Raw genomic sequence first — 25,076 nt, 5'->3', positions numbered from 1 at the left:
TTTGAACTAACTGGAGTTTCCAAACTATGTACAAAGGCAGCCCCACATAGAGCACATTGCGATAGTCAAGCCTGGAGGTTACCAACTGATGCACCGCTGTTTTTTGGTTGTCCTCTTTGTTATCCCTAATCCAGCCCATTACTGCCTGAAGGCAGGCATTTAGGGAATGAATGCCATTTCCTTTTGATGAAGATGAAAAGGAGAAGTCGATTTGGGTGTCATCAGCATACTGATAACATCCAGCACCAAATCTCCTGATGACCTCACCCAGCGGTTTCATGTTGATATTAAAAAGCATTGGTGACAGAATGGAGCCCTGAGGGACTCCATATAACAGCTCTCATTTTGAGGAGCAACTGTCACCAAGCTCCACCATCTGGAATCTACCCTAGAGATAGGAGCAGAACCACTGCAAAGCAGCGCCCCCTATCCCCAACTCCCCCAGGCAATCCAGTGTGATACCATGTTCTATGGTATTGCACACTGCCAAGAGATCCAAAAGAACCAGCAGAGTCACACTCCCTCTGCGTATTCCCCGGTAAAGGTCATCCATCAGGCCGACCAAGGCTGTCTCAACCCCATAGCCAGCTCTAAAGCCAGTTTGAAATGGGTCTAGATAATCAGTTTCCTCCAAGACTGCCTGGAACTGGTCGGCCACCACCCTCTCAATCACCTTGCCCAACCAAGGGAGATTGGAGATTGGCTTATAACAATCCATCACTAAGGGGTCCAGAGAAGGCTTCTTAAGAAGCGGTCTAACCATTGCCCCCTTTTAGAAAATATAATAAACTAAATACATTTAATTTCTTTCATAAATTGCTTCAAACAGAATGAAGCAAGATGTAAATAATATCTAAATGATATACAAATGGAATATACTGAAGCAGTATAATTCTACAGTTTATTTTTGCAACAGTGTTTTTCTTATTGCAGCCAAGCCAGGATTCTGCTCAAAAGATCATTGTGAATTTATTTATAATTCAATTATGGGCGGGGAATTGGCGCTCAGTTCCCATGATTTCATGGGGGGTGGGGGGCGGGATTGTCACCAATCTTTCTTTCCCTTGGAAGCACACAATTATAGGGCTGTGTGACCCTCAGGGACTTATTTTTGTGAGGCACAGGGTGCTTCCAGATGAAGGGAGAGCAGCAAAAACCACACCTCTATGTAATCTGTGCTATGGAGTTAAATTAAGTCTCCAGCAATATAGGAGCATCTCATGTAGCATGCCTTCAGTTTTACTCAGGATGTCAGCCCTTGTTTCTTTATCCCAAGATGAAGATCCTAGCAAACAATAGGCCTTCCTACTCCCACCCCCATTTATTTCTTACTTAGGATGTCTTCAATTCTGTGCAGAGATCCATAGAGTGCACAGAACTGGTTCCGTGCACATCCCTATTCCTGAACAGGGCTCTGGACAGGAGGTTAATTCTACAATGAATCCTCTACAGGGAATGACAAGTTGCAGGGTGGAGCCAGGGTGAGTAGCAGACTGATGAGAGCTGCTGGTTACCATGGAGATGGGAGGATGCTGTTGAGGGGAGGCTTGTCCAGATTCAGTCTCAGTTTATTAGCCCACATCAACCCATCATGGCCTCCAATCCCCGATTCAGGACATCCACCACCTCCCTAGGATCAGGTGATAAGGAGATATAGAACTGAATGTCATCTGCATATTGCTGACAACTCAATCTAAGTCTCTGGATGACCTCTCCCAGCGGCTTCATGTAGATGTTAAACAGCTTGGGGGACAAAACCGAACCCTGCGGGACCCCACAGGCCAACGGCCACGGGGCCGTGCAGTAGTCCCTCAGCACCACCTTCTGGACCCTCCCCCCAAGAAAGGAACGGTACATCATCTTATTAGCCACTGAATCACAGCACGATTGCTTGTTCCCTACATTCAGATTCTTTCTGCTGCAAGAAATCTCACACTCATTTTGAAAGTATACAGGGGTGCATTGTTTTCTGGATGGAGTCTAAAGAAGTAGGATTTGAACCCTCTACCCCCACATTGAGAAAGAAGAAACCAAACCTCGGAATAAAAAAATTAATACAATGCTTTGTAATACACAAGTAATATTCTAGAGTTAGTGAGAGTGTGTCGAGATGTATGCAATTTTGCACAGAAGCACTGCTCTGAGTCTCTGTGGCTGCGAGAGGTGCTTGCACCCAGGTTATCGTGGTAGCAGAATTTGGCTGACGCAATGGTGCCTTTGAACCACAGGTTTCAACACTGAAAATCACTACCAAATTCAGGTTTGGATAGGTTCAAATTCAGCTTTGGAAGCGAAAGCAGAGCTGCAGTTGGGTGATGAAACCATGACTTCATGCATTTCGATGATCATTAACACAAACCTCTGGCACGTTTACCTCTGGTTCAGCATTATGTCCAAATGTGGGCAGTGACTGCCTTTTCCCTTGGGGGGCTTTTAGCCCTCTGGATAAAATTATTCCCCACAACTTTTGTCAGAACCCTTCCACATATAATGTTCTCTTGACCTTTGCCCGGCATGGTTTATACTATTTGGCAGGGAAGTTGTTGAAGAAGGCCTAGTAGAGATAATAAATGCTTCTCTGAGGGAGGGCAGGATGCTTCCTTGCCTTAAAGAGGCAATTATTAGATCTCTTTTGAAGAAACCTGTGTTGGATCCCTCAGAGTTGAGCAACTATAGGCTTGTCTCCAACCTTCTGTGTTTGGGCAAGGCAATTGAGAGGGTGATGGCCTCCCAACCCCAGGAAGTCTTGGATGAAACTGATTATCTTGACCCATTTCAGACTGGCTTTTGGGTGGGCTATAGAGATTGCATTGGTCGGCCTGATGGATGATCTCCAATTGGGAATTGACAGAGGAAGTGTGACACTGTTGGTCCTTTTGGACTTCTCTGTGGCTTTCAATACTATCAAACATAGTATCCTTCTGGAGCATCTGAGGGGGTTGAGGGTGGGAGGAACTGCTTAGCAGTGGTTCCACTCCTACCTCTTAGGCAGATTCCAGATGGTGTCCCTCGGGGACTGTTGTTCTTTAAAATCTGAACTTTGGTATGGTGTCCTCAGGACTCCGTATTGTCTCTGATGTTGTTTAACAGCTACATGAAACCGCTGGGAGAGATCATCAGGAGATTTGGTGCAGGATGTTATCAGTATGCTGATGACACCCAAATCTTATTCTCCATGTCAACATCATTAGGAGATCATAACATAAATGTAAATAATAATAACCTCCCTAAATGCCTGCCTAGAGGTGGTGATGGGCTGGATGGGAGATAATAAGCTGAATCCAGACAAGATGGAGGTAATTATTGTGTGGAACTCAGGAGATAATTTTTATCTGCCTGTTCTAGATGGGGTCACACTTTCCCAGAAGGAACAGGTACGTAGTCTGCGGGTGCTTCTGGACACAAGCCTCTCCCTGGTGCCCTAGGTTGAGGCACTGGCCAGAGGTGCCTCTTCTCAGCTTTGACTGCTACGCCAGCTGCGTCCATTTCTTGAGATAGATAGATAGATAGATAGATAGATAGATAGATAGATAGATAGATAGATACCTCAGTAGTACATCTGCTGGTCACCACCAGACCTGACTACTGCAATGCGCTCTATGTGGGGCTGCCTTTGTACGTAGTCCAGAAACTGCAGTTGGTTCAGAATGCGGCAGCCAGGTTGGTCTCTGGGTCATCTCGGAGACACCATATCACTCCTATCTTACAAGATCTACACTAGTTGCCGATAGGTTTCTGGGAAAATACAAGGTTATAACCTATAAAGTCCTAAACAGCTTGGTATTTAAGAGAGTGTCTTCTTTGTTAGGAACCACACCACCCATTAAGATAATCAGGCGAGGTTGTCTGTAGTTGCCACCGGCTTGTTTGGTGGCTACTTGGGGATGGGCCTTCTCCATTGCTGCCCCAAGGCTTTGGAATGCACTCCCTGCTGAAATAAGAGCCTCCCACTCTCTTACAACTTTAAAAATGGCAGTCAAGATGTATTTGTTCACCCAGGCTCTTAATTAGATACTGTTTTAATAGTTTGATGGCTTTTAATAGTTTTAACATTGTTTTAAATTTTAAATTGTTGTAATATTTTAGCCTTTTTACTTGTTGTTTTTATTGTTTTTTTGTAAACCGCCAGAGACCTGCATTTTGGGTGGTATATACATACATTAAATAAATAAATAAATAAAAATATATAATGACAGTTCACATGATCCCTATTAGGGTAGGATAAACCTCCTACCTTAATTCAGCAGCTGGGCATGCTTTCAATTTTTGACCATGGGGCGCTTCTCATGATCAGCAAACATCAGGCTAGCAGAGGCTAGCCCGATTTTTGGTGACTGTAAGAACCACCGGGCTCGCAGCCGAGCCCGGTGGTTCTTGAGCGGGTAACCCGCTCGAGAACCCCTGCTAAAAAGCAGGTTTGCGGAACGAGCGCTCCTGCAAACCTGCTTTTTGCAATCGTGAGTAGCCGCACCACGCCTACTCATGAGTAGACTCCCCCCCAGCCGGGAGGCAAAAAGCTGCCTCCTGGCTCGGGGGTCTCCCCAGTATGCCCTGCTCAGTCGCTCAGGGCATACTGGGGCTTGCGGGGGCCGCGCAGCCCCCGCTCCCCCCACCCCCTGCCGGCTCCATCACGGAGCCGGCAGAGGCGTAACTAGGGAAAATGGCACCCGGGGCAAGCACGGACATTGCGCCCCCCCTCCGTGTCCCCCCCACCTCCCCCCTACATACATCTGACTGACACACATGTTTCAGAAAACTTTTATTTTAAAAATTTAAAAAATTACAAAAATTACCAAAAATTTCAAAATGCACTACATACTTAGGTTTTTCCTCACAACAACCCTGTGAAGTTGGCTTGTATCTCAAACATCAGGATTATGATGCAATGATGATTATTATGATTATGATGCCCCTCCCTCACGCCCTGGTTCTGTTCCTGACTTTCCCTTGTGAGTGACTGTATTTTAACAAAACGAAAACCAAGGACTCCAAAGTAATTCGAGGGACTAGGGTGATAGTGCTAAAGACTCCTTATTCTCCCGCTGTTAAAGAAAGACTCCCCTTTTCCAAAACTGTGCGCTATTTACACCAGAAAAGGTTTCAAATGGAGGGGGAAGCATTTATGCATTTATGCTTTGTTTTATGTTACGATTTCAAAGTTAGAAAAACTATAAAAGGGCCATTTTAGAGAAGATATGCACTGCCTTAGTTGCAAATCCTGCTTTTTTGAGATTCCCTGCAATTGAATAAAGCGATAATATACACCTTTGCTATTTAAATTGGTTGGAGAGTATTTATGACAATAAAAAATGAAATGGCATTTCAGATGCAACACTGGTTGCCTAAGACCACTCAGATTTAACTAATCTTCATCACATTGACAAAAAGAGCAATTAAAATTAAAATCCATGACTAAAACCAAACCACTTGGGGGTTGTTTTTAATGAAAGGTGGTATATAAATTTAACAATAAATGTTTAGAAGAATATACTTTCACCCCCTGCCCAACCTACAATTAATTCCAGCTTAATTTCAAAGGGCTTCAAGTTTTATTTACAAATTGCTTGGCAGCACAAATGTTTAAGTAATCGCTAATTGCTCCTAATGATAGTTTTACTTATTGTTAAATTTATATACCACCTTTCATTAAAACATTCTCTGTTCATCTGATTTTCAGTCTGGTTAATTAAATTGGTGGAGGTTTAGACTTTCCTGATGGGCTGAAACAGCTAATCCATTTTGATGATGACATATAATTAAATTAGCTTGCATTACATAGTGAAAAAGTCCAGGAAGGGAGAGATGGGGGGATGTGGAACCCAAGGTTCCACATCCCCCCATCTCCCCCTCCCTGAACCTTTTCAGTTAAAACGTGGTTAGATTATAGGGGAGGAAGGACTTGAATGAGCAAAAAGGGGAACTGGTTCGGGCGTTCAGGAAGTTGTTCAAAAGAGGGGGGAGTTCAGGAAGTTTGCTCTGGTGCGTGTCCTCCTCTTGACGCATGCGCGACTGGTGGCGGGGTGGTGGGGCGTGCCGGGGAGTGAGAGTGACTTGGACTACAAAGACGCCGCAGTGCCCAGTGCTGGATGAGCAATGCCAATGGGGGGGGGGGGCGGCGCCAGGACTGGGGGAGGGGGACTGCTCTGCAAAAAAATAAATAAATAATAAATAATTAAAAAAAAATTTTCCCCGGCAAATCGGCAGGGGCACTTTTTGGCGCCCCCTGCCAAGTGGCGCCTGGGGCACGTGCCCCCCTGCCCCCTATAGTTATGCCTATGGGAGCCGGCCATCATGTGGGCAGCCGATCCAGCCGCCCAGGGCTCCCCGCTCACCAGGGAAAACCGGGTCTCACTGATCATGAGACCCGGTCCCATGTGTGAGGTAAAAACAAAGTCGGAGGTGGGGAGTTTGATTGTTAGTCAAACCTCAGCTGGGTAGGAAGATTTTCCCATCTACCTCAGAAGCTGGGGTTCGAATCTAGGTAGGGTATGTCTGTCCTACCCAGCAGGGGCTTGTTACAAGGGCTTGTAACTTCTTGTTACAGTGTGAACTGACCTATTAAGTAGCACATAGGCAGAAGACTGTTCTTTCATGAGGTGAGGTGAAGTGGTTATCTCCAGGGACAGAGCTATAACTGAGCAGACAGCTTCAGAGAACCTGGCCACCCAGCTCCTGGAAGCTGCCTTATTGATGCCCCTCCCCTGTGCTAGAGCCCCAGAAGGAGCACACAAGCCCTCCAGGGCTCATTCCCAGCCAGCGTTTGTTGGCTGAATGGACATTTTGTTTGTTACCTTCCTAGCGGAGAGAACAAACAAAACATGTACCCAGCCAGCAAATACTGGCTGGGAATAATCCCTGGAGGGCTCGCATGGCCATTTTCTGGGGGCTGTAGCCATGCCCCTTGCATGTGATGTCACACACATGTGGGCATGGCCAGAGCTCAAGAGGGCCCGTGCAAGCCAATTTCCAGCCAATGTTTGCAGGCTGGATGCATTTATTTCCCTTTATTTCCCTCCAGTGAAGGAGAGAAAGGGAAATAAATGTACCCAGCCAGCATACGCTGGTTGGGATTCTGCTCTGGAGGGCTTGCACAGGCCCTACGGAGCTCAAGCTATGCCCCTTGTATGTGATGTCATGTGCAAGTGGCGTCATTGGTCCATGCATGGTGCATTCATGGTGGGGCCTCTGGTAATGGGGGAGATCCTGTGTTCCCGTTCCCTGGCTCCACCACTGGCTACCTCAGAAGGTGAAGTTGGGGTGTCAGCAGAGCAGCAAGATGCCACTTGCCGCTGGCATCAGAGCACCTCCTTGGGACCCACTGAGCCCTTACAAATGAGAGCTTCTCCTCATGCTGACCCCCAATGGGGTTGTGGGGCAAGGCAATTTTTGCCACCTCTCCTCAGCAACTGTAATACCTTAGGCTGCCCCTCAACACAGGAAGGCCTTTGGTTTTTTACAGGGTAAACTCTGCCAAGGAAAAATCCCCATTTACCATTCCTAGAAGGGAGTGAGTTTTCTTAGACGGGACTGCCCTCTAATTAGTATGAGGTTGACAGAAGTTCTTTGTAGGGCGTATATTTTCTAGGTTATAAAGGACCATGGCAAGTGTCATCATCAACTGGTTTCAGGAGTTGTGGCTGTTGCACCACATGTAATTTGGTAAGATGATGCAAAACACATTTGGGAAAGCCGCTGTACAGTTGTGAAAGCTAAAATGCAATTGCCACAGGGAATGAGGAAGCAGAGACAAGATAAAAACTCAGCATTTCCCACCTATTTGCTTAAAAAAACCCCAGACTTGTTCAATTCTGGACAGCATATCTGGACATCATATCTGGATCCTGAGGGTGCCATGAAGTCACTGGCTGTTTTTCTCTTTGTGGGGCTTCTCGCCCTTTGGATAGAATTACCTCCCACCACTTGTGCTGGAATCAGAAGAGGTAAGATGTGAACTCAGCTGCTGGCTGAAGGGGGAAATCAGTCGTCGGCACAAGGAAGGAGAGCTGGTCTTGTGGTCAGGCATGGAGGGAGGCAAGAAGAGGCCCAGGTTCTGTAGCAACCATGGTCCACTCATCTCACCCCCTGCATCTGATGTCAGCCATGCCCCCCCCGCGTCTGACGTCAGATGAGGGAGCATGGCTTAGCTCCTGTGCGGCCCCTTTTGGGAGCTAAATCATGCCCCCCACATTTTACATCAGCAACGGGGGCATGTCTGGGGCATGAGGTGCAGAGCCTGAGGGGCAGTGGCCCAGGTTATTTGAACCTGATCGCTCAGTGGTGGCTCTGCCACTGCTTGTGGTAGTGAGTACGATTTTCCCCCCTTTGCTAAGTAGGTTTGCATCTGAATGGGAGACTATATGTGAGAGCACTGTAAAAGATTCCCCTCAGGGGATGGGGCCGCTCTGGGAAGAGCACCTGCATGCTTGCATGCAGGAGGTTCCAAGTTCCCTGCCTGGCAGCTCCAAGATAGGGCCGAGAGAGACTCCTGCCTGCAACTTTGGAGAAGCCGCTGCCATTCTGTGTAGACAGTACTGAGCTAGATGGACCTATAGTCTCATTCAGTATAAGGCAGCCTCCTCTGTTCCTAAAGGACACATGCCTCAAATGTTTGGCTGAGTGCTCCAAGCCTCCTGCCTGCCTGTCCGTTCCCTGCCCCACCCCATTTTGGACTTAAAAATTCCAGTCTAGCAGGTGCCCCCTATCATGGCCTCCTCATCACTGAGCCTCCCCACTCCATAGAACTGTAATGGGAAAAGGGGATGGGTAGGAACCTTTGGCCCATTTGGGCCAAAGCACCTTTGGCCCATTTCCTCTTTGAGTCCATTTACATGGATTTCAAAATTTTTACACAGAGAGAGGAAAAGATGATTATACTGAGACAGTACTTTTTGCGGGGTATGGGGACCTGGGCTCAAAGAAGGTGGTGATGGCCCAGGAGCAGAAGGTGGGTAGCCTCCCCTCTAGAACGTATTGATAACCCCCTAAAATGCACTGGTTTTTTAAACTGCCTACAAAAAAAGGAAGATCAAGGGGTGAGATAGTAATGCAGAGGGACTTCTTACCCAAATGTCACCTGAGCTTTTTTCCACACAGGGCTTTTAGCTTGCATCTCCTCCAAACTGAGGGTGTCCATTCACATATCGGCCATATTTACCCCGAAGTCCCTGTGAGTTATCAGGGAGCACTTAACACACAATCTGGGTTTTTCATTGCATGTTAGAGTGTAGTCCAATTTATATACAGGGTAAAAAAAATCTGCTTTTGTGGCAGGTTTTGGGGGGCAACTTCGAACTTGCAGTAAAGCCTCATAGTAAACTTGTGGTAAAGCCTGCTGTGTGAAAAATGCCTATGTGGCAAAGACTGCCACAACAAGTGAGTTAAAAAAGGGAGAGAAATTTTGGACCCAATCCTAATAGGATCCTAGCATCACCCATGGTCAGAACATGCCCACTGGTGGGCCACTGTGTGAAACAGGATGCTGGATTAGATGGGCCTTGAGCCTGATCCTGCGGGGCTGTTCTTATGTTTTTATGGCAGATATAACAAGGATGTATAAAAGGGATCTGGATTTTTGCTTCCCCAAATTTCTCCTGCTGTTTGCCCCAGGAGAGAAACTGCTATTGATGCAAGAAATTGAAAGCTTATCTTTTCAAAAATTGCTTGGGAATTTTTATCTTATTTTCTTGGGAAAATAAGGTTGCCGCTATTAATCTCCTTGTTGGTGCTTGAGGTTTTTTTCCTTTTTTCTTTTTAGTGGCTTGATATTTTAATGTTAAAATTTGTTTTATATGTTCAATCAGTTTGCAGATTGTCTTGTATGAGGAGGTAGGATATAAGAAGTGGTGTTGACACAAATTCAGAAGTGCAAGCTGTCTCTAGCAAAGCACCATAGCCATAGGCGTAACGATAGGGGGGGCAGGGGGGGCACGTGCCCCAGGCGCCATCTTCATTGGTCACGTGGGGGGGCGCCGCCATGACCCCCACCGATCCCCGAATTTTTTTTTAATTTTTAATACAAATTTCGCCGGGAAGGGAGCACGTCGGCGCCCCCTCCCACGAGCGGTCCCTTCCGCCCCTGCCCCCCCACTTCTTTCCTGGCTGGCCTGCCGGCAGGCGCCTCAACAGAACGGGCACCTTTTGCTCACTGGCTGCTCTCAGCTCGCTGGCTGCAGTGTCGCTCTCAGGCTGATCAGCAGCAGGCGCCGGGCCAGCCAGAATTTAAGAAGAGTCCCTTAAGAGGCCCTCTAGTGGCTTGTTGCAACAACAAGTTGCCAGCGCCGCCGGGTCTCTAGTGTACAGAATCACTTCTGCTTCCAGGCTGCTCCGTCTGTGGAGCTTCTCTCTCCGTTTCCTTGATGCGCTGCTGGGCTGCTGCTTAAATGCAATCATCGCTGCTTGTTTTCTGATGCTTCCCTTCTGGGGGGGGGGGCGTGTGTGCTTTCCAGAAGGCGTGCTTGCCTTGGGACCCGGCTTTCGAGCCTGGGGAGAGGGGGCAATACGGAAGAGAAGTGTGTGTGTTGGTTCCCCCCCCCCCCGCCCCTTCCTCCACGCTGCTTCCCCTCTCGCCTTCCTTCTTCATTTTACTCTTATTTACTTTTGGATGGATGGATTGCGCTCCTTCCTAAGCCCTGTGTATGTGTGTGTGTGTGTTGGTTCCCCCCGCCCCTTCCTCCACGCTGCTTCCCCTCTCGCCTTCCTTCTTCACTTTACTCTTATTTACTTTTGGATGGATGGACTGCGCTCCTTCCTAAGCCCTGTGTGTGTTGTGTGTGTGTTGGTTCCCCCCGCCCCTTCCTCCACGCTGCTTCCCCTCTCGCCTTCCTTCTTCACTTTACTCTTATTTACTTTTGGATGGATGGACTGCGCTCCTTCCTAAGCCCTGTGTGTGTTGTGTGTGTGTTGGTTCCCCCCGCCCCTTCCTCCACGCTGCTTCCCCTCTCGCCTTCCTTCTTCACTTTACTCTTATTTACTTTTGGATGGATGAGGGCTGCTCTCCTTCCTAAGCCCTGTGTGTGTGTGTTTGTTTGTTTGTGTCCCCCCACCCCCACTCCCCCCACGTTGCTTTCCCCAGGCGCTTTCTTTAGGGTTGTGCTCCTTCCTTAGCCCTGTATGTGTTTTTTTCCCGTCCCCTCTGCCCTGCCACTTCCCCCACGTTGCTTCAAGTCTGATGTTTGAAAAAAATTGCTTAGTTGGTTTTAAGTGCTTCTAGAGAATTCTAAGAGAATGGTATCAGTGTTCATAGGCAGCATGCAGCATGAGTGCAACACACATGCACAGTTCTTGGACCTTCCCAGCTTTTGGTGAGCTAAAGTCTCTTTCTCCCTTTTTAAAAGGTTTGTTTGTACTATTCAATTTCTTAACACACGTTTGCCCTTTTGAAGAAAGATTGTTTCATGAGGGACATGCAGTTACCATTTCTGTGATTATGACTCCACTTTTTGCAGCAAATACCATCATGGATGTAGTTGGCATGAATCTCCAGGATACTATTGAAAACTATCTTAGAGATGTAAATGGCTTGATATTGTGAAATATTGGAGGGGGGGCCCCACATATCGCTTCAGTCAGAGTTGGCAGTCCTATATAGGTGTTTCCATTCGAACCCACAACCTTTTGCTCCCTAGGCAAGTTACTTCCCTGCTGTGCCATTAGGTGTGGCTTGTATTCCTTGTAAATCTAGGAGTAGGCAGTTGTGGGGTGTGTGTGTGTGTGTAGGATCTTGATTATGGAAGTTGGCTGAGTGTCAGGATGGGACAGGTGTCTTGTGTGTGTGCTGCAGTAGTATTTAGGAACATAGGAAGCTGCCATATACTGAGTCAGACCATTGGTCTATCTAGCTCAGTATTGTCTACCCAGTCTGGCAGCGGCTTCTCCAAGGTTGCAGGCAGGAGTCTCTTGCAGCCCTATCTTGGAGATGCTGCCATGGAGGGAACTTGGGACCTAGATGCTCTTCCCAGAGTGGCTCCATCTCCTGAGGGGAATATCTTCCAGTGCTCACACTTCTAGTCTCCCATTCAAATGCAAACCAGGGTGGACCCTGCTTAGCTAAGGGGCGGCGGCGGGGCACGCACGGCAGGGGGGCGCAATTTCAGTGCTTGCCCCGGGCGCCGTTTTCCCTAGTTACGCCTCTGACCATAGCCATACTCTCCTGACAGCCATGCCCACCCCAATGGCCACATCTCACTTAGATGCAATAATCTGCAACAATAATAATAATGCAAGAATAGCATATCATTTCCATGTTGAAAGCAAAGGGATTTGTGTTCCTGCTGAGAACCTGGAGTGGAAAAAGTACCAGGACTGCATCACTGCCCACCCCTGAAGCACTACATCATGGGATACAAATATGTGGATATAAAATAACAGATAATTTTACTGTGTTGAACGAGAATTATTCCATAACTGCTTATTTGCTGATCTATGTTTTATGACTTTTTTTATTGCAGGCAAACCTGGGTTATGCCAATTAGATAGTTGCATATGCACTGGCAATCAAACTAATGAGTGCCACAATGATTCTTTTTGCCCTGCAGCAAAGAAGTGTTGTTACTCTTGTTGTGCGATGCGCTGTGTGGACCCAGTACCAGGTACTTGAGAGATTCCAATATACTTGTGGGATGTGTGGATTCAGTGCATACAAGGACATGCCAGCCCAGCAGTGTTCCCTGTAACAGGGATTTCCAGGTGTTATTGACTGCCACTCCCAAAATCCTCTGAGAAAATCCATTGCAGCTGGGGATCCTGGGAGTTGCAGTCTACAACATCAGTATACAACTAAAATAAACATGGTAGACATTGATTGATTAAGTGTCGTCAAATCAGTGTCGACTCTTAGTGACCACATAGATAGATTCTCTCCAAGATGATATGTCTTCAACTTGGCCTTTGACGTCTCAAGTGGTGTATTCATTGCTGTTGTAATCGAGTCCATTCACTTTGCTGCTGGTCGTCCTCTTTTTCTCTTTCTGTAAACTTTTCCCGGCATTATGGACTTCTCTTTTTTTTGCAAATTAAATTTTTATTGATTTTAACAACATTCTTATTAACATTCACAACAAATAAACAAATATGGACTTCCCGCTCACACCTCTTTGTGAATCATCAACTATAAAATTTACCTTTGCTATAATAATAATAATTCAAAACATTGATTTAAACCTTACAAACACAATTTTAATCTACCCAACCTGCTATTATTACTAAATTTCAAACCCTGCTGTAAAATCCATACTAGGAAAATAGTTCTTTAAATACAGCAAGAATGGTTTCCAATCTTCTTTAAAGCATTCTAAATATTTATCTCTTATCAATACTGTAAGTTTTGCCATCTCCGCATATTCTAAAATTTTTATCAGCCAATCTTCTTTTGAAGGGAGTTCATTGCTCTTCCATTTCTGTGCATATATTATTCTGGTAGCCGTAGAAGCGTATATAAAAAAATGTTAAATCAGTTGTAGAAAATACACCTTGTGTTATTCCCAGCAGGAAGGATTCTGGTTTCTTAGGAAATGTCCTTTTAAGTATTTTCTTTAACTCATCATATATCATATCCCAATAGGCCTTAGCCTTCCTACAAGTCCACCACATATGAAAAAAGGTACCTTCAGAATGTCCACATTTCCAACATTTGTTTGAAACATTTTTATACATTAATGCCAATTTTTTTGGTGTCAAATACCATCTATACATCATTTTATAATAATTTTCTTTTAAAGCATAACATGCTGTAAATTTTAAATAAGTTTTCCATAATTTTTCCCAGGCTGCCATTTCTATATTACACCCCACATCTTGAGCCCACTTTACCATAGTCGTTTTAACCACTTCATCTCTTGTCTCCTCCAAAAGCAAAAGCTTGTACATTTTAGAAACTAACTTTTCATCATTTTCACATAACTCCTTCTCAAATCTCGACATCTGATCTTCAAATCCAACTCTAAGATCCTTCTTATACATTTCATTTAGCTGGTGATACTGAAACCAATCTCTAACCCAGTTTTGAACTTCAATTAAACACTTTAATTTACAGTCCTTTTCTTGAAAATATAACAAATCCCTATAAGTACCCCATTGCGATTACATATTTGTTTCTTTACGTGTTAAAGCGTCAGTCGGAGATACCCATAATGGAGTTTTAGGTTCCAGCCAATTTTTATATTTTAACCATACCCTCATTAAACTCCTTCTCACATAATGATTCAGAAAGTCTTTATGTATTTTACTTTTTCCATACCACAAATATGAATGCTATCCAAACCTTCTATAAAATCCCTCCAAATCAAGTATTCAAGGATTTCTTAATGTTATCCATTCTTTTAACCACGTCAAACAAACAGCATCAAAATACAACCTTAAGTCTGGTAGGGTAAGACCACCTCTTTCCTTTGCATCTGTTAAATTCTTAAAATTAATTCTTGGTCTTTTCCCTTGCCAAACAAACTTAGTTATATCCTTCTTCCATTGCTTAAAACAAGTTAAAGTGTTGATTATAGGAATAGTCTGAAAGAGAAATAACATTTTAGGCAGGACATTCATTTTCACCACTGAAATTCTTCCCATTAAAGACAAATTCATGTTAGATCATCTTTGTAAATCAATTTTCACTGTATTCCATATTTTGACATAATTATTTGAAAACAACAAAGAATTGTTATTTGTGAGCCAAACCCCCAAATATTTGATTTTCTTCTCCGCTTTCAACTCACTTATTTCAGATAGTCTGTCCTTAGATTTCTGATCCATATTTTTAGTCAGAACCTTCGTTTTGGTCTTGTTTATGTAAAATCCAGCCAGTTGGCCAAATTGTTGTATTTTTTCCAAAAGTCTTTCAATCTTGTCCATTGGATTTTCTAAAAAGAGCACAACATCATCCGCAAAGGCTCTCAATTTGTAGTCTTGTTTCCCAATTTTGGGGCCTTGTAGTTTATCATCTTCTCTAATACTTCTACAAAGCACTTCTAGGACTAATATAAAAAGCAATGGGGAAAGTGGACATCCTTGTCTAGTCCCTTTTTGTATTTTGCAATTATCTGATAATTCCCCATTTACAAAATACATAAAGACTTTTTGAACCACTATGTGAGAAGGAGTTTAATGAGGGTGTGGTTAAAATACAAAAATTGGTTTGAACCTAAAACTCCGTTATGGATATCTCCAATTGAAGCCTTATCACGTAAAGAAGTAAATATGCAAATATGTTGGGGTACCTATAGGGATTTGTTACATTTTCAGGAAAAGGATTGTAAGTTAAAAAGTTTAACTGAAATACAAGACTTGGTTAGAGATTGGTTTCAGTATCATCAGTTAAATGAGATATATAAGAAAGACTTTAAAGTTGGATTTGAGGATCAGACTTCAAATTTTGAGAAGGAATTATGTCAATATGATGAAAAATTAGTTTCTAAAATGTATAAACTGTTGCTTCTGGAGGAGACAAGAGAGGGAGTGGTTAAAACGACTATGATAATAAAGTGCGCTCAAGATGTGGGGCGTAATATAGAAATGGCAGCCTGGGAAAAGTTATGGAAAAATGATTTAAAATTCACTGCATGTTATGCTATAAAAGAAAACTATTATAAAATGATGTATAGATGGTATCTGACACCAAAAAAATTGGCATTGATGTATAAAAATGTTTCAAACAAATGCTGGAAGTGTGGACATTCTGAAGGCACCTTTTTTCATATGTGGTGGACCTGTGGGAAGGCTAAAGCCTATTGGGATATGATTTATAATGAATTAAAGATAATATTTAAAATGACATTTCCTAAGAAGCCAGAATCCTTCCTGCTGGGAATAACACAAGGTGTAATCTCTACAACTAATTTAACATTTTTTATGTATGCTTCTATGGCGGCCAGAATTATATATGCACAGAAATGGAAGAGTAATGAACTGCCTTCAAAAGAAGATTGGCTGATAAAAATTTTGGAATACGCGGAGATGGCAAAACTTACAGCACTAATAAGAGACCAAAACTTGAAATGTTTTAAAGAAGACTGGAAACCATTCTTGTTGTATCTAAAGAATTACTTTCCTACTATGGACTTTACAGCAGGGTTTGAAATTTAGCAAAAAACTGCAGGTTGGGTAGATTAGCTATGTTTGTAAGGGTTTGAATTTATGTTTTGAATTATTATTATAGCAAGGGTAAATTTTATAGCTGATGATTCACGAAGAGATGTGTGCGGGAAGTCCACCTTTTTGTGTGTATTTGCAATGAATGACTGTTAAAATTAATAAAAATTGAATTTGGGGAAAAAAAGAAAATTCCCCATTTAAAATGATCTTAGCATATTGCTCTGAATAAATTGTCTTTATTGCCCTAATAAAATTACTGCCAGCGCCCATAGTCTCCACATAAATTGCCAAGAAACGTTATCAAAAGCTTTCTCTGCATCCAAAAAAATCATCGCCATCTGTTTATCATTATGTTTTTCATAATACTCCAATACATTCAAAACTGTTCTCACATTGTCTCTCAATTGTCTCTTTGGCAAGAAGCCAGCTTGATCCTCATGAATAAAAAGTCTTAATATAACCTTCATTCTTCTTGCCAAAATGGCAGCAAAAAGTTTATAGTCATTATTTAAAAGTGAGATTGGTCTGTAATTTTTAACTTGCATTAAGTCTTGAGCTGGTTTTGGGATTACTGCAATATTTGCATACTTCCAAGAATCCGGCATAATCCCCTTTTGCAAAATGTCATTCATAGTCCATTGCAAAGGCTGTGAAATTTGATCTTTAAATGATTTGTAGTACAAAGCTGACAATCCATCAGGTCCTGGGGCCTTGTTGGCCTTGCTTTGATTTATTGCTTCTGTTATTTCCATGATTGTTTTCGGAGCATTCATAATTTCTATATGTTCCTTAGAGAGTTTTGGAATATTTTTAGTCCTAAGAAATTGCTCAATTTTTGTATCTTCTACTGTTTTGCCTTTATATAATTCTGAATAGTATTTTTAAAATTCTCCTCTTATTTCCTTACCATCATAGGAAAGCCCATTTTTTGTAAGTATTTTAGATACGTAGTTATTTTTTTTCTCAGATCTAATTTTCCAAGCCAACAACTTGCCTGGTTTATATGCGAACTCAAATGACCTTTGCTTAGCATACTTCAAGTTCCTTTCAACTTCATTTGCTACTAACATAGAAAGTTGTTGTAGTAACATTTTGATAGCGCAGCATTATGGACTTCTCAAGGGAGTTGGGTCTTCGCATAAGATGTCCAAAGTATGATACTATGAGTCTGGTCATTTGTGCTTTGAGTGAAAATTCTGGATTGATTTTCTATGACCTATGATCCATTTGTTTGTTTTCCTGGCTGTCCATGGTATCCTCAAAAGTCTTCTCCAGCACCAAAGTTCAAAAACATCAATGCTTTTTCTATCTTTCTTCTTCAAAGTCCAGCTTTCACATCCATAGAGTGTCACGGGAAAACCCATTGTCTGAACAATTCTAATATTTGTAGGTATAGACACGTCACAGCATCTAAATATCCTTTCCAAGGCCTTCGTTGCAACTCCACCAAGTGCTAGTCTGTGGTGTATTTCTTGACTGCTGGATCCTTTACTGTTGACGGTTGATCCTAAACGACAGACACTATCCACCACTTCAATGTCTTCATGATAAATTCTGAGACTGGCTGCTGTACCCGTTGTCATAGTTTAGTCTTCTTGACATTTAGCTGTAGTTCCATTTTTTCACTCTGCTCCTTGACTTTCATTACTAGAGCTTGCAGATCATCCGCATTCTCAGCTGTCAGAGTGGTCATCAGTGTAGCGCAGGTTATTGATGTTCCTTCCTCCAACTTTAAACCATGCTCTTCTTCCAGTATAGCTTCTCTCAGTATATGTTCAGCATATAAATTGAATGAATAAGGAGAAAGTACACAGCCTTGTCTTACTCCTTTGCCGATCTGGAATCAGTCTGTTTCACTGTGATCCATCTAGACCAGTGATTCTCAAACTTGGGTCCTCAGGTGTTATTGGACTTCAACTCCCATAATCCCCAGCCTCAGTGGCCTTTGGTTGGGGATTATGGGAGTTGAAGTCCAATAACACCTGAGGACCCAAGTTTGAGAATCACTGATCTAGACTATGGCTTCCTGTTCTGTGTATAGGTTTCATGAGAATGATGAGATGTTCTGGGACACCCGTTTTCCTAAGGATATTCCACAACTTGGGATGGTTGATGCAATCAAAGGCTTTTCTGTAGTCAATAAAGCACATATTGAGGCAAGTCTCGCAATTGTGAGAATCGCCAAAATGGGGTTTGCAGGGAGAGAGGGCTCCGTCCACTCTCCCTACAGACAAGCACTGCTGCAGCCCTGGGCAGCCGGATCATCTGGCCACATGACTGCCGGCTCCATCATGGAGCTGGCGGGAGCTGCAGGGATCAGGGGCCGTGTGGCCCCTAGAAGTTCCCTGGCCACGTTTTTGCTTTTACAACTGAGCTCTTCCACCTCCTTGCACCAATAATGTAATCAATTTGATTTCTGTGTACTCCATCTGGTGATGTCCATGTGTATAGGCGCCACTTTGGTTGTTTGAAGACTGTATTAGCAATGAAAAGATCATTGGCTTGGCAGAAACTAATAAGTCGTTCTCCTGCTTCATTTCTGTTTCCTAGGCCACACAGTCCACCTGTGTTTCCCTCCTTGTCATTTCCAACTTTGGTATTCCAATCTCCAACCACCACCAGCTCATCTTGCTTGCATGTTCTGTCAATTTCAGCTTGAACTTGAGTATAAAACTCATCAACTTCCTCTTCTTCTGCATCAATCGTTGGGGCATAGACTTGAAAAACTGTCATGTTAAAGGGTTGTCCATGAAATCTAATTGATATTAGTCAGTCACTGACCACATTGTACTCAAGTACTATCATTGCTATATCCTTCCTGACTATGAAAGCAACACCGTTCCTTCTTTGTGTGTGTGTGTGTGATCTGAGTAGTAAATGGTATGATTTTCTGACTGGAAGTGTCCTATTCCAGTCCATTTTAATTCACTGGTGCCCAAGATGTCAATCTCTAGTCAATTCATTTCATCTTTCACTGTGTTGAGCTTACCCATATTCATGCTTCTTACATTCCACGTTCCCATCATATTTCTTTCTTTGCAGCTTCGGATTTTCTTTTTCCGCATGGCAACATCAGCCGCTAGATGTCCAAAAGACTTTGATCTAACCTATTCATAAACACCGTCAGTACTCTGAGAGATCCTCAGCTCTTCCTCAGTAGCACGCTGAGTATCATCTGACCTGAGGGGCCCATCTCCTGGCACTACATCGACAATCATTCTATTTTGTCTATCCATGTGGGGTTTTTGTTTTTGGTTTTTTGCAAAATACAGGAGTGGTTTACCATTGCCTTCTCCCACTCAGTATGAAATGATGCCTTTTTCGTTGTCACTGAAGTGATCGTCTGCCTCCAGCACCTTCCTATATTGCTGCTGCCCAATATAGGTACCTGCTTGCTTTAGCTGAGCAGTTGGATGACCTTCACGCTTTGGGTGACCTTACTGGGAGTATATCTCCTGGCGTACTTCTCTTATGCCTCCCAGGAATGCCCCCCTGCTGCCACGATGAAGTAGCATAGCAGGATTTGCGGGGGGTGGACTGGGATGGCAGATATAACAAGGATGTATTGGTGATAAAGCCACCTAACAGTGCAGTGGGGAAATAATTGACTAACAGGCAGAAGGTTGCCTGTTTGAATCCCCGCTTGTAGTATATTGGGCAGTAGCGATATAGGAAGATGCTGAAAGGCCTCATCTCATACTGCGTGGGAGAAGGCAATGGTAAACCTCTCCGGTATTCTTCCAAAGAAAACCACAGGGCTCTGTGGGCACCAGGAGACTGTTGAAATCGACTTGATGGCACACTTTATTTTATTGGTGATAAATGGCTCCAGAAACTGGAAGAGAGCGTAGGTTTCCTTTAAAAGACATGAGAAAGGTTTGATAATCACTTGGCCCTGTATGTTTTGGGGTGGAGCTTTTTTGTAGTTGAGGGTAAATAGCAAGTGAGCTCCCTAATCTGGATTAGAACCATGAGATGGGAAAGGAGACATTTGATCATTTGCTTCTAATGTGACTCATGTCTGGATTGGTCACAGCATAGAAAAGGGATCAATTTTTTTGTTTCCCCAAATTTCCCTGTTGAAGAGAGAAACTGAAAGCTCATTTTTTCAAAATTTTCTTGGGAATTTTTATCTTATTTTCTTGGGGGAAATAACATTGCTTCTGTTATTCTTCTTGTTGCTGCTTCAGATTTTTTCTTTTAATGGCTTGATATTTTAATGTTAAAATTTGTTTTATATGTTAAATCAGTTTGCAGATTGTCTTGAATGTGGGAGGAGGTGGGATATAAAGAGTGGGGTTGACACAAATTCAGAAGTGCAGACTGTCTCTAAGCCAGCCCCCTAGCCACACCCTCCTGACAGCCGTGCCCACCCCAATGGCCACATCTCACTTAGATGCTATCATTTTGGGAGGTTCTGTTACAAGAAGTCAAGGATAGTTTCCTAGTCCTACAGAGCTTGCACCTTGTGTGGTTATTCCCCAAAAGAGCAGTCTGGATTGACAACTCTAAAGGGTGGCGGGGGGGGGATACTCCATGTAATTGCAAACAGGAATAAAATTAATAAAATCAATTGTAATCTGATACTCAATTAGGAGCACATGGTTGGAATGGCAAGAGCAGCATATTATTTCCATTTTGAAAGCAAAGGGATTTACATTCCTGCTGAGACCCTGGAGGGGAAAACATTACTGGGACTACATCTCTGCTCATTCCTGCAGCACTACACCACAAGATATAAATATGTAAACAATATAAAATAACAGATAATCTTACTGTGTTGAGCTAGAATTATTCCATTACTGCTTATGTGCATGGGAGGAGATCTGCTCTTGTGGTAGCAAGCATGAACTGTCCCCTTGAATAGATTCCCAGTCTCTCTGCTGAGGCCCCTCTCTGGATTGGTCCCTGCAGGCAAAGGATCTCTTTTCCCTTTTCATAAATGTTCCCTGCTGTTTGCCCCAGGAGGGAAGCTGCCATAGTTACGAGACCTGAAAAGCTCTTCTTTTCAAAATGGTCTTTTGGAGAGAATAACGTTGCTGCTTTTATTCTCCTCATTGCTGCATGTGATTTCTTTTAGTGGCTTGTTTTTTTAAAATGTCAAAATTTGTTTTATATGTTCAATTATGTTGTAAATCACCTCAAAGTAGGATTAGGTGGGATATAACAATTGTGCAGTCACAAATTCAGAAGTGCAGTCGCTTTCCACAACAGCCCTCATCCCAATGGCCACATAGCCTACCTACCTAGAGAGAGCGAGTAATTTGGGGGGTTCTGTTACAAGAAGTCAAGGATTTCCTAATCCTACAGAGCTTTCACCTCATGTTGTTATTCAACCAGAATTGCTGTCTGGATGGTCAACCACAAAGGATGAGAGATACCTCTTTTAACAGAAAACAGGAAGAATGGTAGTAAGATCAACTGTAGTCCGATATTCAGTTAGTTCAGTGTTAAACTTTTGGGATAGCAAGAATAGCATATTATTTCCATTTTGAAAGCAAAGGGATTTACATTCCTGATGAGACCCTGGAGGGGAAAAGTACCAGGACTGCATCCCTGCCCACCCCTGCAACATTTCGCCATGGGATATTAATATATATATGATACACAAAATAATTTCACTGTGTTGAGCTAGAATTATTCCATTACTGGTTAATTGTTGATCTATGTTATGACTTTTTCTTATTGCAGCCAAGCCTGGGTACTGCCTAACAGATCGTTGCATATGCCTCAGGACTCATCGTAGTCAGTGCCATGATGATTATTCTTGCCGTGGAACACAGAAGTGTTGTTTCTCTTGTTGTAAGATGCGCTGCGTGGACCCAGTAAAAGGTAACTGAGGGACTCCAAAATACTTTTGGGATGTGTGGATTCAGTGCCTAACATACCATACAAGGACATGCTAGCCCAGCAGTGTTCTCTGTAACAGGGATTTCCAGGTGTTGTTGACTACAACTCCCAGAATCCACAGAGAAAATCCATTGCAGCTGGGGATGCTGGGAGCTGTAGTCAACATCTGGAAATCCCCGTTAAACTGCAGGCCAGGAACATTGCAGGCATGTGGAAGTTGTGCAAATGAAAAACTGCACAAATGACATGACACAAGAGTAATGGGAATACTCTTGCATAATGCTATCTGAGCCACTTGTGTGCATGCAGTGTTACTGGGCTGATGCATCCTTGTACAGCATGTCAGTCCTTGCTCCCTTTTCACAAAGTCCCATGCTGCCATGTCCCTAGTAACTGCAATTCCAAAGGCCCCATTCCAGAACAGGCTTTAAAAAATGTAACTACACACCATACATGCATACATGCAGTTCCCAAAGGAATGTGCCGTTTAAAAAACATTTGTGCACTTCAAAAATTCAGGTCATATAAAAGACACATTCTGTTAGGTGATGTAAAAAGTGACTGATAAGAATGGGGTGGGGGAGGCCAAGTGAGCAGTGTGGGCTTCTCTTGAACCCAGACCCTGATCAAGCATCCCATTTCTCCTTCCCCTGCCAAAGATGCTTCCTGCAGACTTCACTGCTGCTCCTCAGAGTCTTCACCAATGAAAATAACACTTTTCTGCAAAAGTAGTGTCAAATTTCTGTCCTGAAGATTTTCTCCCTCTCCGTGTAGGCCTCTCAGTGACATGGAATGTGATTCTAGGCAACAGACGTATGTGCGCACAGAAAAGGAAAATGTACAGGTGTGTGTTGTAGCAGACCATGCCACACACATTCACCACACTTAAACAGCATTCTGTGCTTCTGAATTTTCTTTTCATGAAACCTGGATCCCAAAAGTTTCTCTCTGCTCCGCTCACTTCAGTGGAGGGCACAGTGCAGGAAGCACCTCCCCCTCATGAAGGGGAGGCAGGACCCTCTGAATGCGGACACCCCTTTAGACAGCCTTGCAGAGAACAAGGGAGCAGAACAAGAGATTAGCCCAAACCAGATTTTACAGACAACTTCCACCGAGAATAAATCCACACAGCTTTTATGGTGGCAGGGGTGGTTAGTTAATATTCTCAAGCTCAAGCATCACTCATGGCTGCTGAATTTTACCCTTGCTGTTTTCTCTGCTTCTGTTTCAATAGACCTTTGTTGAGAATTTTTATAAATCCAACTACTGAATGTTTTTTGTTTGAATTGTAATTTTATGGTGTTATTTGAATTTGAGTTGTTTGAGCCACCTTGGGGTTCCTAGTGGGGTCTGAAAGGTGGTTAGAAATCCTTTAATAAACTAAGAGGTCATTCATACATTGAAAAACTGTGTTCTACCTAGGTCTGCGAGCTATATGCGCTCCTAATTTATAGTTGTGTGGATGCCAGGTAGGAGAAAAACCTGGGTAGCTTTTCTTCCTTGCTTGCTTCCACACAATCACTTCTGCCCAGGTTTTCCTCCAACCTTGCTTTCGCACAATCGGAAATTGGGAGCACACACAGCTCCCAAACCCAGGTAAAACACAGTTTTTGATTGTGAATGACTTCTAAGTATGCAGAGAGTGTTGGGTTAAGATCTGGTCCTGTGGTAGCAACCATGAACCCTAACCCTAACCCTTTGCTAAGCAGGGTTTGCATTTGAATGTGTGACTACATGTGAGGCCTGTCCGCTGTAAGATATTCACCTTCACGATGGGGCTGATGCTCAGGGGTAGAGCTATGGCCACTCAGTACTTTGCATGCAGAAGGTCCAGGTTTAATCCCTGGCATCTCCAGGTAGGTCAGGGAAAGACTCCTGCCTGAAAACCTGAAGTGTTGCAGTTTTCTACGTTCCTATAAGGGAGATACCAGTGTACCTATTTATGTGATGCAATTAACAATGCCCTATCCAGCCTCCCATGGGCATATGGACAGTAACTGGTATCCAGACTAATGAAGCACTGGTGCTGCAAATGCTGCATGCACTCTATCGGGGGGTGGGTGGGCAATTTTTCTCGATCTCTCCTTCTCTCTGAAGCCCACTGTGGCTCCCGGAAATATTTCCTTGAAGGCTGTGCGACCTTCAGGGACAGACTTCTGTGATGCACAGGGGGCTTCGGGGGGCTGTCACTCTTGTGACAGTGCTCTGCAATAGGTGGATCTCAGGACTGCTGCATCTGTAAAGTGTTAGTCCAGATGTCAGCCAATAGTTCTGGGCTGCTGTAAATTTATATTGTTTTCTGTCTTTTAAAAGAATAATTATAATTGCTAGAAATTAACTTTTCCCAATATTTTTCCCCCAGAACCACCCCTACCATAATTCCTTCTTTACGAGATGACAGCAGACCAGATGCAGAACAGGCCTTTTGACGAGTCTTATATATGAAGTTAGAAAGAAGTATAACATATCAGACCGCACGGGGTTCTTCTGTATCTTTTGGGCAGAACAGGATCTTTCTGTATTCCAATTTTTGACTCATTAAACATGGTTGAATGACAACACATCAAGATGTACCAAATTCTTTGACTATCTGTGATGATTGCATCTTCTTCTTCTCCCTTGAATTACATCTGCAGGTACTCTGACTGTAGGTTTACAATATCAGAGATACCAAATGAGGAATATAAAGATAATGATAAAGATAAAGAGGAGACAACGAGGGAGAAGGGAATGGAAAGATAAGGAGAGGGAGATAAAAGACCAGTAACTGAAGACTCATCTGAAAAGAAACCATTTGCAGTACTTAATCAAGTAACATAACCAAAGGGGAGAGGCACAGCAGTCAGGTAGCAATTAAATGACTAAACAAAATGCTTGACTTGTAAATAATAATGAGAAAGATTACTCCATAATATTAGCTGACCTACAAGTCAATATCCTCCACCACTTCAGGTCACCATGGAGAAACCGGAAAGACGGGTAGTTTTGGTCTGGGAAGGGAGGGTGCTGTTCAGAAGAATGTTGCTGACATTTCTGAGTTGCGGCTATTCATAATATTCTGCAGACTGGCCAGGAGTGCCGAGAGTGGTATGGAAATTATATGACAAGGTTGACCCAAACTGCACTTGCCATTATGGTTCTTGGGT

At 43.4% G+C, this 25,076-nt stretch overlaps 1 protein-coding gene and 1 long non-coding RNA gene across 3 annotated transcripts in view; one reads left to right on the top strand and one right to left on the bottom strand.

Annotated features, from left to right (window-relative positions):
* The window catches only part of LOC128352841 (WAP four-disulfide core domain protein 8-like), a 31,567-nt gene extending 7,076 nt beyond the window's left edge, over positions 1 to 24,491 (top strand). The window contains exons 3-5 of one of the 2 annotated variants that reach the window (XM_053313329.1): positions 12,447 to 12,587; positions 21,772 to 21,912; positions 24,293 to 24,491. In XM_053313329.1, the coding sequence (XP_053169304.1) occupies positions 12,447 to 12,587; positions 21,772 to 21,912; positions 24,293 to 24,309 (299 nt within the window). In that variant the 3' untranslated portion in view covers positions 24,310 to 24,491. The remainder of the gene's footprint in view (positions 1 to 12,446; positions 12,588 to 21,771; positions 21,913 to 24,292) is intronic. The other variant, XM_053313330.1, reaches the window with a different exon arrangement.
* LOC128352844 (uncharacterized) overlaps positions 1 to 25,076 on the bottom strand; it is a 93,465-nt gene that overhangs the window by 44,164 nt on the left and 24,225 nt on the right. The gene's annotated exons all lie outside the window — the stretch shown is intronic.

Source organism: Hemicordylus capensis, chromosome 4 (genome assembly GCF_027244095.1).
Source record: "Hemicordylus capensis ecotype Gifberg chromosome 4, rHemCap1.1.pri, whole genome shotgun sequence".
Classification (NCBI taxonomy): Eukaryota; Metazoa; Chordata; class Lepidosauria; order Squamata; family Cordylidae; genus Hemicordylus; species Hemicordylus capensis.
Note: the sequence above shows the minus strand (reverse complement) of the source record. Positions and strands in the feature narration are given on the sequence as shown.